The sequence below is a fragment of the Canis lupus genome, chromosome 26 (assembly GCF_003254725.2).
Source record: "Canis lupus dingo isolate Sandy chromosome 26, ASM325472v2, whole genome shotgun sequence".
Lineage (NCBI taxonomy): Eukaryota > Metazoa > Chordata > Mammalia > Carnivora > Canidae > Canis > Canis lupus.
The window spans coordinates 18,260,413-18,274,257 of NC_064268.1; the positions used below are offsets into that span (position 1 = coordinate 18,260,413).

General features: G+C 44.8%; 1 protein-coding gene across 1 annotated transcript in view; it reads left to right on the forward strand.

Annotated features, from left to right (window-relative positions):
- Nucleotides 1-13,845, forward strand: part of LOC112676718 (SV2 related protein) — a 70,823-nt gene that overhangs the window by 19,346 nt on the left and 37,632 nt on the right. Inside the window, exons 3-5 of the mRNA XM_025474287.3 lie at nt 2,181-2,266; nt 3,315-3,413; nt 8,056-8,127. Of these exons, the coding sequence (XP_025330072.1) occupies nt 2,181-2,266; nt 3,315-3,413; nt 8,056-8,127 (257 nt within the window). The remainder of the gene's footprint in view (nt 1-2,180; nt 2,267-3,314; nt 3,414-8,055; nt 8,128-13,845) is intronic.

The window sequence follows — 13,845 nt, forward strand, 5'->3', positions numbered from 1 at the left end:
AACCTATGACCTTGTGCTCCTCTGAGTAGAACTGGTCAAACAAGACACCTGAGGTGGTACCATGGGACCTCATCTCCCCTCACACATGATGCTGATGGATGAAAGCATTCCAAGCATTCCTGCAAGGCCCCAGATTCCCAACATGAGAGAGGGTTAATGTCTTAAACCCAAAGCCTAGTTGGGTTGGGAGATCTAAGGAGGCAATGACCAGGAGGGGGCAGGTAGTGGTTGGGAGCAGTGTCTACTCCCAGCTGATCTGGGCTCAGCTCCCAGAGCTACAGTGTGGCAGCTGTGTGACACTGGGCAAGTCCATGTCCTCCTCTGCAAAATGGAACTGGGACTGGGTCTGAACTAATAGTCGAGCAGGACTAAGTGGGGTAGTGTACATCAATGCCTTTCTGCAGTGCCTGGCCCACAGTGAGCAATCAGACACACACCATTACTCTACGTATTATTATTCTTATTATTGAGGACTCTGTAGGACTCACTCTGCTTTCTCCTCCGTATTTTTTCTTTTTTTTTTTTTTTTTTTTTTTTTTTTTTTTTTTTGTTCAATTTACTAACATACAGAATAACACCCAGTGCCCGTCACCCATTCACTCCCACCCCCCGCCCTCCTCCCCTTCCACCACCCCTAGTTCGTTTCCCAGAGTTAGCAGTCTTTATGTTCTGTCTCCCTTTCTGATATTTCCCACACATTTCTTCTCCCTTCCCTTATTTTCCCTTTCACTATTATTTATATTCCCCAAATGAATGAGAACATATAATGTTTGTCCTTCTCCAACTGACTTACTTCACTCAGCTCCTCCGTATTTTTTCCTGGAGGAAACCAGCCCCTGCTGATGTGATAAACACCGGCTCACACTTCTGGAGAAAATCATGATTGATGTAAGAGATCCATGATTGAAATTCTAAAAAGATGACAACTCCCAGTGGGGAGCTGATGAGATCCTCAGAGGCAGCCCACAGAAGGGCCACCCAGCACGCTCCCTTTAGTATTTTTATTTTTTTAATTAACTTTTTTGGAAACCATTTTAGGGTTACAGAAAAGCTGCAAACATAGTTCTGAGAGCTCCCACATACCCTTCATGCAGCTTCCCCCGACGCTAACATCTTACCCGGTCATGGTGCATTTGCTAAAACTAAGAAACCAACACTGTGTCGTCCTATTTACTAAACCCCAGACTTTATTCAGATGTCACCAGTTTTTGCAGCAGTGCTGTTGCAGGACATAGACCAGCCTAGTAGATTATGTTTAGTCATTATATTTTTTGAAAATACTTACTAGCATATCAATTACCTCCTACTTTTTCTGAGCGCACAAATAACATATTTGTTTGGAAAAGTTAGAAAGTGAATGCTATCCTCAAAGATGATTCTGTTAACGGTTTTTGAACCCTTGTCTTTCTTCCCCTGCATGGCGCACACGTACGTTTCTAATTCTATCACAAAGGCCCCTCTTAATGATGCATACCTCTCCCCAGTTTAATTTTTGACTTCACAATATAATGTGGACAGCTCCATCGGAGTGCAGCGGCACTTTGCTTTTAAAAAGTCTTTCTTAAAAAATAAAAAAATAAAAAAATAAAATAAAAAGTCTTTCCTGCTTTCCCAACTATGGAAGCGATGCATTGTTGAAGACAGCTAAAATCTCATAGGATTTCTCTCTTGCTCTCTCCAAAGACAACAAAAATGAAACCACAATTCAAGTTAGGTACGCATTCCATGCATTGCCACATACATGCATCCACATGCATACACGTACACACAGGCACGTACATTTCCGAGAAGAAAAGCGTAGTAAATATGCTGCCCATTTTGCTTTGTTTTAAAAAATTAATTAGCCATATGTTGTGTGCATCTTTCTATATCTGCACATTCTTTTTAACAGGCAGGTCATATTTTATAATGTGGATATATAAAAATTTATATATAATTATGATATGTATAGTAATTTATCTAACCAACCCTTGTTGAGAGACATGCTGGGTTTTCCAGTTTTCCCTTTTACAAACAGTGGACTTTGTAGCTGGAATGTTTTTCTAGGATAACATTTCTAGGAGTGGTGTGCTGCCTTTACTAAGTTTGACTGAAACGCCTTCCCCCACCCTGCACTCCCACATGAGGATAATTGCAGGATGCACTCATTCCTTCCTCCCGTCTCCCTTTCTCCTTTCCAGATACTTTCATGGTGGAAGATGCGGTGGAAGCCATTGGGTTTGGAAAATTTCAATGGAAGCTGTCTGTTCTCACAGGCTTGGCTTGGGCAAGTATTTCTGGGAGCCGTGACCTTACATTCAGTCTCCAGGAAACCTTCATGCTATTCAGCTGGGTTCCAGGGCCGGGGCTGTGAGGAAGGACATAATTCTCTCCACATGGAGCCTTTGCTTGAATCACCAAAAGTTTATGTTGAGTGATGCTGGTGATCATGAAGATCTGGCCTTGGCCGGAGTTTGGGTGTGGTTGGTCATTGCCCTCAAGGTAGATTTGAAGTTTCTAGCTAATTAAGTGGTTCTCAACCCTTTGGGGGCTCATGGGCTGCCATAAGATTATGATGTCTTCTGTGGAGCTCACCCTAGATAAACATGCACAAACGAAAATGTGCCTTCTGCTTTAAGAGGTTCATGACCCCTTGTTATAAATCTAACCTACCTCCAGCAAAGAACACATCTAGACCTTTAATGCAACTGAAACTGATTTTTGGTGAATGTTGCAAGATGGTGAGCTAACCTATTTTTTCAAATGGATCTCCAAATTCCCCGTATCACTGTCCCCCCCGCCCCAATTTAAAAAGCCATCTTTTATCTATCGCATTCCCACGGCCAAGGAGATCGTTTCTGTCTACTCTCAAGAAGATACCATGATGTGTAATTACCAGGGTTTTCTAGTATGTGTTAATATATTAGAAGTTCGTACTTGTTAAATATACTGACAATTCTACATGAACAATGACCTATGCACCAAAGATAAACTAGTCTTTAATTGAGCTAAAGAGAAAAGATCATTGTCTCTCTACCTCTGTAAAAAGTTTTTCTCAGGTTTTAGAAATATAATGCTTCCCCACTTCATTTGAGGAGCACCCCTATTTTTTTAAACACAGAAACACACAGAATGTTAGATGCCTCTTCGTCAATTCCTGCATGGTACCTACCGTCTGAGCTACCGGACCTCCGGGTGTGTTTTGATGTGTGGTAGGGCGCACAGCAGCCAGTGGAGGAGGAGGGCTCTGCATGCTCGGGGGTCACGGACTGGGGCGCAGCCACCCCCAGCCCTGGGCGCATCCTGGCCTCACGATGTTCGCTTCCTCCCTGCAGATGGCCGATGCCATGGAGATGATGATTCTGAGCATCCTTGCTCCACAGCTGCACTGCGAGTGGCAACTCCCCAGCTGGCAGGTTGCATTGCTGACCTCGGTAGGCAGCCCCGCAGCTCTCTTCTATCGCATTCAGGACACCCCTAGGGCATTATGTGGGGGTGTCTCCCTCTCTTGCTGCTGCCCAGGGCTCAGCAGCAAAGAATTAAGCCCTGATTAGAAACAACGTGACCCCAGCTTCCTTTACCCCGCCTTGTACCTCACATATCCCGGCAGGTTTGCAGCCAGCACTGCCGCACCCAGGGGGCCAATGACTTGGAGTCCCAGACATTCTACTCAATTACCGGGAAGTTGGAACCCACCTGGACGTAAACCTCATAAGCCTCACTTGACAGCAAAAAGGAGATACCAACTCCTCTTTCACGAGGGTGATCTGGGGATTGAAACAACACAGTGCCTGACACATAGTAGATGTTCAATAAATGGTAGGGAGCACAGCTCCCTGAATTAACACTTGAAGGAGAGTGAGGGAGAATCCGGAGTATTAGGGGAGTTCAGCAGCAACCCTCTAAAAGGGAGGGGAATGGCCAGGCTGGATAAGAGAGTAATAATGATGGTACAAAAGCTAATATTTGAGTTCTCACTGTGCAAAGGGCTTTACAGAGATTACATGCAATCTATGCTTAATATATATTGTGCTCTTTAATTCTCACAACCCTAGGAGGTAGATACTATTATTAGCTGAGGAAAATGAGGCACAGGAAGGTTAAATCACTCACGGAAGGTCACACAGCCTAGCTACCGGCAGGTACAGTAATTGCTAAGCAGGAGCACCTCCCAGAATGCTGTAACTGTTCTGGAATGGCTTGAGCACCTTCAGCAACCAGGCCTGGTCTGATATTAGAAGTAAACTTGTGCAGCCCCATGGGAAGAGTTGTAGAGACACATACACAAGCCTTTAGTGGTTTAGTCACTTAGATGTGTGACCTTGAATGAGGCGCTTTACAGCTCTTCTACATCTCTTCCAAAATGGGGGTGATAATGCCCGTTTCCCTGCAAATGAGCAACAAAATACACACAGTGCCTAGTGTATGGTAGGGCTTGAGTAATTGATACTTCTCTCTCGGATTCCTGATTCTCACTGATACCCCCTGAAGCATGCCCAACAGGGCCGTGTTTTTGCGCTGAGGAGACTTTCTCAGCTGTAACAATCACCATTTACTGAGCCCTTACTGTGTCCCAAACACTGTGCTGCGGGTTTGGCATACATTATCTTTTTAACCTTCTTAACCTTGTGAAAGAGGTGCTCTTATCACTCCCATTTCCACAGATATGGAAACTAAGGCTCAGAGAGGTGTGATGACTTGCAAAGCTCACACAGCCTGTAAGAGACAGAGCTGAAATCCGGGTCTGTAAGACTCAGAGTCTCAACTCCCAGCTATAGCCCTGGACTACTTCCTTATGGTAGAAAATTTGGACTCATGGGCTTGGCGAAGTTGTGAAGTTTCAAAGTTTCATGGCCAAGTTTCTGCGGAAAATTTAGAGCGCCGCAGGAGTTGCTTTACTTGCATAACATACATAAAGAGGATAATGGGGACTACATTATTGTTATAAGAAATACGGTGCAAGTTACCATAATTAGTGTGGTATAGACCAGTGCTCTGCAGGGCCTAGATCTCTCCTTCGGGAGAGGAAATGTGGCAGAATTGTGTTGTTTGTGGGGAATGCTTAATTCTTCCTTGGTGCAAGGATATCCCTTAGCACATAATTAAGGCAACGCTTCATCCCTACACAGCAATCTTCAAACTTTTTTTTTTTTTAGATTTTATTTATTTATTCATGAGAGACACAGAATGGCAGAGACACAGGCAGAGGGAGAAGCAGACTCCCAGTGGGGAGCCCGATGTGGGACTCCATCCCAGGACCCCGGGATCATGACCTGAGCCAAAGGCTCAGGCTCAACCACTGAGCCACCCAGGAATCCCAATTTTCAAACATTTTTGCTGTAGGTTATCTAGAAAAGAATTTTCTAAAAACTATGCAGACCCCACGACCCTCAAAGGGTTTTAAGTTGACATTAAATATCTTTATTTTATTTTTTTTAACTTTTTTGACATTAAATTTTTTAAAGTTTTATTTATTTAAGTAATCTTTACACCCAATGTGGGGCTCAAACTCACGACCCTAAAATCAAGAGTTGCATGCTCCTCCGACTGAGCCAGCCAGGCACCCCAACATTAAATGTTTTTAAATTGTAGGTTGCAGATTCTATGACTTCTGGTGTATTGAAATATTTAAAAAATTAAGTAAAATTTCATATCTACTTTTTGAAATATGTCCAATGGAATTGAAATACATGTCTGATACCCATGTCCTCTGTTTTAAAATAACATGAATAAGGTCATCAGAAATACTTGGAAATTTTGCATTATTTTGTGTTCTTCTTGGACTGTTATTTTCATTCCATGTCTTCATTTTTTTTTTTTTTTTTTTTGTTAAGATTTTATTTATTCAGGCAGCCTGGGTGGCTCAGCGGTTTAGCACCGTCTTCAGCCCAGGGCGTGATCCTGGAGACCCAGGATGGAGTCCCACATCTAGCTCCTTGCATGGAGCCTGCTTCTCCCTCTGTCTGTGTCTCTGCCTCTCTCTGTGTCTCTCATGAATAAATAAATAATATCGAGAGACACAGAGAGAGGCAGAGACACAGGCAGAGGAAAAGCAGGTTCCCTGTGGGGAGCTCAATGTGGGACTCAATTCCAGGACCCTGGGATCAGGCCCTGAGCCAAAGGCAGACGTTCAACCACTAAGCTACCCAGGTGTCCCCATTTCTCCATGTTTTATCCTAGCAATGTTTTACTCTGCTCGAAAGCATGTCATTTGTCACTTGTCAGAATTTCCTAAGCCAAAATATATAAATTTTAAATTATTGTTTTTAATTTTCTGAGCTCATAAGGCTCTTAAGTGTTGACATTTTTCTCCTGCACTGAGTTATCATGATAGTTTTTAGTTATATGCAATAAACCAAAACAAGAAAAAATGAATTTTGATAAATAGCTGTTGAACACAAGTGAATTTTTATCAGGAACATACCTCTTAATGAGTGGTATGGAGTGTCTCTCAATTACATCATGTATTCTTGGATGATTACTTTCTACTAAAGTAAGATGGGGTTTAGCAGCAATTCCCTTCCTATTTTTCATTTTTACCTTATTTACATATCAAAATTGAGGGGGGACTGAAGGAGTTTTGTAACAACTCAATAAACTAATGCCACTTGTTTTTTTTTTTTTTTCAGCGACTTCCAAGTTATATGCTAAAGAGCATACAGCAACTGCTTATGAAAGATTATTTTCAGTGATCTGATTTACTGATGGCTTCATTAGGTTCTCTTTCAATTTGGTTAAAAATAATAAAAAGGAATTGGAAACTAGATGAGTCGCAAAAGGATTTGTATCTTGTCATTGGTGTCCTTTTTGAGGTGTTCTGAAAGGTTTAGCCTCGAAGCATTGCCCTGTGAGATGCACTGCAGAGATGGGAGGGTGGGGTAATGAGAAGTGGGAGGGGGTGGTTGAAAAAGGTGGGGCAAGAAACAGACAAGAGCCATAGCTTGTTCTCAGGAAAGAGTCTGTATGGAAGTTGAGGACCTGGAAATTAATTCTTTTAAAATTAGCCATGTCTGCTTGGAGCACCTGGCTCTGTGTAGCCTCCATTTGCAGCCCACTGCCCAAGGACATGCCTGTGGTTTGGGGGCAGTGCCTTCACCTCTTTGAGCCTCAGTTGCCTTATTTGCAAAATGGGGATGATAATGGCACCCACCTCGAAGGGCCACCATGAACTTTGGGTAAGATGTGAGTACAAAGCATTTAGTGTGCTGTCCCATACTCGGAGAGGACAAGGATAGGCACAGGTATGAAGGCTCCAGTCAGCCTTCCTGTGTTTAAGATCTGGCTCTATCCTCTGTTCCTGGGATATGGAGCAGGTTTCTTAGCTCTCTGAGCCTCAGGCTTCCCAGCTATAAAATGGGTATAATAATTTAAACTGCATCAGCTCTGTTCAAAAATTAACAATGTAACAGTGACTTTGTGGGGCACACCAAGAGCTCTCCATGAGTGCTTCTGCTTACAAATAGCTTACAGTTCTTTTTTTTTTTAAAGATTTCATTTATTCATGAGAGACAGAGAGAGAGAGAAAGAGGCAGAGACACAGGCAGAGGGAGAAGCAGGCTCCATGCAGGGAGCCTGATGCCAGACTCGATCCCGGGACTCCAGGATCAGTCCCTGGGCCAATAGCAGGCGCTAAACCGCTGAGCCAGGGATCCCAACCTTCTGTCTTCTGTTTTTCTCACTCTCCAAGCTCTACCTTTGAAATTTTCTTAGCAACAGGGTGAGACATTTCTTTGGTAGGTGAGAAATTGTTCAGATGCTAGTTCTGCGCCTATACTGCCCAATCCCAGCTCAGGTAGTGCTGCTTACACCTGTGTGACCCTGGCCAAGGGATGTCCCCTCTCTGAGTCTCAGTTTCCTTATCTGTAAAACAGGGATAATGATATTACCCACCCCACAAGATTGTTGTGGGGCTTAAATAGCAACACGAAGCACCCAAACAGTGTTTGTACCTTAACAGGATCTCAGCCAGTGTTGGCTCATCACTCAGACCAGGATGGGATATCACAGGTTCAAGTCATTGTTCCTCTTCTCTGCGATGCTCCGTGTCACTAACAGACCCTGTCTTTCCATCCACAGGTAGTCTTTGTTGGCATGATGTCCAGCTCTACACTCTGGGGAAACATCTCAGACCAGTACGGCAGGAAAACAGTAAGGCGACCTCTCCTAAGTGCATGTCCTCTGGGTTATCTCCATGGTGGTGTTGACAGGCAGCGAAACAGTGCTGCTGAGCATTTGGGAGGCCCGATGAGCTCTGTCAAAATGCAATGAGAAGACATTGCTCTGAGGCCATGGACTCTCGAAAACACACATGCCTAGTGAGGCCCAAGCGTGTATATTTCAGAATGCAGAAGATGCCACTGGTGCCCACCCGGGTCCCCTTGGCACCCACTATTCACTTACACAAGGCTGGGGGAAGTCAAGGGCTGGTAGATAAAGTTGTCAACTTTCTTGCCCTAAATGAATCATCTCCTAATCCCAGCAGCACTGAGCTCTGGTCCTTGGGAACTTGCTCATGAAGGTACCTTGAATTGTCTGCTTTCCCCACTCCTCCTGGGATCACCACTTAAATAAACTGTTTGTACTAGAATTCTTGTGTCAGGGTCTGCTTTGGGGGAAGCCCAGCCTCAGATATGACATGAAATGGATTTGCAAACAAGGAAGAAGGGAACTTACAGGTCTGGCATTGCATTGAGCTCGTACTGTTTGATTCACTTGTTACTGCATGGTCCCCTTTGTATTTTACACTGCTCTGGTTTTGCTAGGCTGCACTTGGGTGCTTTGATTCCTTCAGCATGTGAAGTTACAGTTCTCCAAACTATAAACTTGGGCCTGATGGGAGAAAAGAGCTTTGTAGATCTAGAAACTTTACTTGGTTAAGGGCCCTGCTCAGGAATAGCTGCCACTCCAGTAGTGCATTCTGAGTGATTGCACCTGCTGACTGCTTTATTGTTCTTTTTCCTGGACTCTTCTCTTCAGTCTGCAGCTTCTTGGGAGGCAGGGTGGTGTAGTGGTTACATGCTTGGGCTCTGGAATCAGGTGGATCTGGGTTCAGTTGCGACCCTACCACTCCTGGCTGTGTGACCTTGGGCAAGTGAATTGACCTCTCTGAGGATCAATTTCTTCATATGTCTAAAGAAAAAAAATAACAGATTCTACATTTGAGGGTTGAGATCCTAGACATGAATGGCTTTGGACCATGCCAGGCACATCATAGGCACAGGACATATGTGAGCTGGCATTGCAATGAAAGCATTTCTGACAAGTTCCCAGGTGATGCCAATGCTGCTGGTCCGGAGCCCATACTTTGAGAACTATTGACTTAGACTAATGTAGATAGCTAAAAAAAAACTTAGAATTCTGTTAGGAAAGAAGAATGGAGACATGGATACTGAGGAGGTAACAGGTGGGGTCCACTATAACCAGCAGACCAGGGACTGGAAATAACACAGTACCTTGTATGGCAGGCCCTGTACCAGGCCTGGTACATGCATTTGCTCACCCAAACCCTGGTGCTATTCTCAATCTGATTTTACAGAAGGGAAAAGTGAGGCACAGAGCATGGGAAACTTGCCCAAGCTACACAGCTTATATATCACAGAGCCAGATCTCACTCTTTCTAAGGTCTAGACTCTTGCTTTAACACGTGGGTAGTGGCTTGAATCCGTAGATGCTCAATCAATGTATGTTGACTCGATGGATGGATGGATGGAAGGATGGATGGTTGAACAGTGCAGTCCAGCTGCAGGCCCTCCCGCTGTGACTGGACAGGAAATACATAGGCCAGTAGGCACCTGGGAAACATTGACTTACGAAACCACTAAGGAGTGGCTGGGGCAGGACCAGAAGTGACCAGGCTGGGAAACCAACTCTAGCCATTGTAGCACAGGTACTTTTGGATGGTTTTAGAAGCTGGGGAGGTCAGTTGGGAAGATCTCTCCAGGCCTTCCAAAGAGAATAAAACCTGGATTACTCTGATTTTCAGGCCGTAGCTCTCTAAACTCTGCCCATACACACCCTCCCACGCACTTCCTTTTTCTGGAGGGTGTAAGTCATTGCTTCAGCAATTTTCTGATTGGAAAAGAGCAGAGCCAGAGCTGGGAAGAGGGAGAGAGGGAGAAAGGATGGAAGTAAGGGAAGAAGGAAGGATGGATGGTTGGAAGGGAGGGAGGAGAAGCACCTCTTATAATAAAGCAGAGCCGTTCTTGGGCGGCGCCGCAGCGGTGAAGGGAACTGCAAATGTGTGGCTGAGGCTGGACCTAACATTAGCCTTCGCAGTTTTAAAATAATCAAAGGAGAAAGCTCTTCTAATTTCTTCACGTGGCTTCTTCCTGTGCAGACTGGGCATGGGGTGGATGACTTGTCCCTCTGTCTCCTGCTAAAAACACTTTTTATTGTTCTTGAGGCAAGCATGCATATACACACACAAATGCAGGAACCCATGAAAAGGAACTTTACTGAGGTACAGTAAAGGGGCCTCAGTTTCCTTATTTATGTCAGAGGAGATTGGATCAGATAATAGCTGATAGTAACAGCTACCATTTATTGAGTTCCTGAAACTGAAGGGCAAATGGGTTTGTCCTCCCTTGTGTCTGCTCTAATCATTCAGTAGAGGACTCCAGACACATGGATTTGAGGAGTGGAAGGCTCAGTGGGACAGCTCTGTGATCAATTAGTGATGTCTGCCAGGGGCAGGAGGGCAGCCTGGTGAGTGCAGTAAAGCCCATGAGGAAGGTGGCTATGCCTGTTTTGCATCCTGAGGTGGCCCCGGCACCTGGCACAGCACCTGCCTTTTATAGCAGACCCTCCATAAATACTTCTCGAGTGGCAGAGTTGGATGGATGAAAATCAGATCCCCTTGTTGCCACTTTCTGCCACTCTCTCATCCTCTCCAGACCAGCAAGTGATTTCCTGGATGACTGTTCTCTGTTTTACAGACAAGTCCAAAAAGATCGTTAGCTTATGATCCTGACATCCCTCGGCAGAGTATGTTCATTCTGCCACTAACGTGGGTCATGCCTATGGCGTTCCCAGGAGGTAGCCCTATAGAATGTAGATACCTTCATTTTATGGTGGGAAGGAGAAAACTATATAGCTCAGGTTTTTAAAAGATTCGTAGATGGGTTTTCAGTAATGCCATTTACTGAATCTTGTGAGTTCTGAACACATTTTGGCAACTTCTAGAATAGCAGTTCTCAACGGGGGAGGGAGTGGGCAGATTTTATCTCCCCCTTCCTCCCAGGGGACATTCGGCAATGTCTGGGGACGTTTTTTGGTTGTCACCACTGAGGGGAGGGGTGCTACTGGCATCTAGTGAGTCAGATTCTGTTTGCTATCCCAAAGTCCATGGGACAGTCCACACCACAAAGAACTACCAAGTCCTAAGTGTGAAGGGGGCAAGGGTTGAGAAACAAGGCACTAGAATGAATGCACAGATGATGCCAAGTTGCACTATTGTGAAGAGTTCATTCTGTATCATCTTATTGTATCAGCTGGGACTACTCCACCCTAATTTCCTATTTACCTCCAGTGCTCATTTGGACAAATGAAATGCTAATGTGACATTTTTGTGAAAGCATGAGCTCTGAGGTCAGACTGCTAAGGTGCAAATCCCAGCCCCTCCACAGACAGGCTGCATGACCCTCAACAAGTTACTCAACCTCCCTGTGCCTCAAGTTTCCTCATTTGTTAGTGGGATCATAATAGTCTTTCTTCCATAGGGGTGTCCTAGGAGTAAACGGGCCTTTACACAGAAAGCTCTTGGCACAGAGGAAGCAATTCATAAATGTCCAGTATTGTTCCTATCATTTGGCAAGCTCATGACAATAAACAGCAAAGCCAATGTTCAAATGCAGGTATGTTTGGCTCCAGAGTCCACAACCTTGGCTGCTGGGAGACATAACTGAATTATTCCCCCAGAATTCAGTTGAGCAGTTGGACATTCAACCGTTCCAAACAAAGACTGAGAGGGTGCCTATAGAGTGGTCCTCTAGCTCTCCTGACCAGAGAGGAGAGAAATCACCCCCAGACTGCAGGGCCCCCCTCCCTGCAGGGAATTCTGGCCCAACCGCAGGGAGGATGGATCAGGTTCTAATTATAAAGCTTCTGTAGAACTCCTCCAGAAACAGAGGGTGAGCCGGGCAGCTGGCAAAGCTTTAGCTAGTGCCAAAAATCTCCTCCTAGCTCCTTGATCTGCCTCCGCCCAGCTGGGAGGCTTCTGGGAGGGTGTCTGCTGCATGACTTTGCAAGGGACTCACGTAAGGGGTTAGGACTCAGTGGGCCACTTTGATTCCTATAGAAGTTCCTACACCCTGGGGGCTTATGGCAAAGCCACACAAAGGAAGGGCAGCTGTGGGTGTGTGGCCTTGCCAGGGTGAAGGTGCTCCACCCTCTCTATTGAGTGAGGGAACTTAAGCAAATTATTTCACCCCTCTGAGTCTCAGTTTCCCCATTTATAAAACTAGGTTGTCAAGAGCAGGAGTTCAGAGGGCTGCTGGAAGGGTTATATGAGAAATGTAGTTAATGCACTTAGAACAATATTTACTGATGCATGGTTAGCCGGTGACCAATGGAAACTACTATTAGCTGTGTCGCAAAAAAAAAAAAAAAAAAAAAAAATTCAGAATATGATCAGGTCAGTAGCTAGTTCAAAGGCTATAGATCCATGTTATCTGTAAGGACGAAAAAGAGGTAGCTGGCAGGCAACAAGCCTCTCATCTCATATTTTTTTTAAAGATTTATTTATTTATTTATTTATTTATTTATTTATTCATGAGAGACAGAGAGAGAGGCAGAGACACAGGCAGAGGAAGAAGCAGGCTCCATTCAGGGAGCCTGATGTGGGATTTGATCCCGGGTCTCCAGGATCAAGCCCTGGGCCAAAGGCAGGTGTTAAACCACTGAGCCACCCAGGGATCCCCTCATCTCAATATTTTAAAGATCCCCAGCCTCCTTGTCCCCTGACAATTTTCCTTGTCCTGCACATGACCGGAGGACACCAAGGGCACTGAGTCAACAGTCTTCCAGGACTGAGTAATGCTCATGATGATGACATCAGCATGCTCCTTTTGGAGGCTGCAGACTTGGCACCCAAGTGGTAGCAAGACCCTCAGCTTCTTAGAGCAGAAGCTTGAAGCCTTTCCAGGCTACAGGTTGTATACCAGGGAGCTATGAACTGAACATGGCCTATAGATGTGTTTTATTTAACCCATACAATGCTGTATAGGATTTTGCATCAGTTGCCTCTGCTTCAAAAAATAATGTATTTTGCATAAAAATGAAGAGCTCTGTTTTGTTTTTGTTTTTGTTTTTTAATTGGGCTATCTGGCAGCCCAGGATCCACATTCTGTGATGGCAACTTTTGGCTAGAGCTCAGTAGAGGTTGACAAGACAGGCCAAGTTCTCTTGCATTCACCTGGACCCACCTATCCTTGCTGCCTCTATCAGAGGCAATGGGAGCCATCATAGGCCCAGGAGGAGGGCAGTGCTCATCCAAGTATGGCATTCGGAGTTGAAAGTCCTGACTCCAGGTTTGACTGCTGGTCCTGGACAAATCACTCAACTACTTTGACCCTCACTGTGCTGATTTGTAAAATGGGAGTGGAAATAACAGCCTCTTTCCACAGGCTGCTGTGAGGACCCAGTGTAAAGATGTGACAGTGAAAAAAAAAAAAAAAAAAAAAAGATGTGACAGTGATTTACAACATGGGAATGAAAGTTCCATAAAGTTAGAGACTCTGGCTGTCACATTCCCTGCTGTACCTCAGGAGGCACTCAGTGCATGCATGTTGAAGGGATAAATGAATGAATCATGGTATCTTTACTGCCAGGCATGCGACAGATGCTTAATATATGCATATTGAACAAATG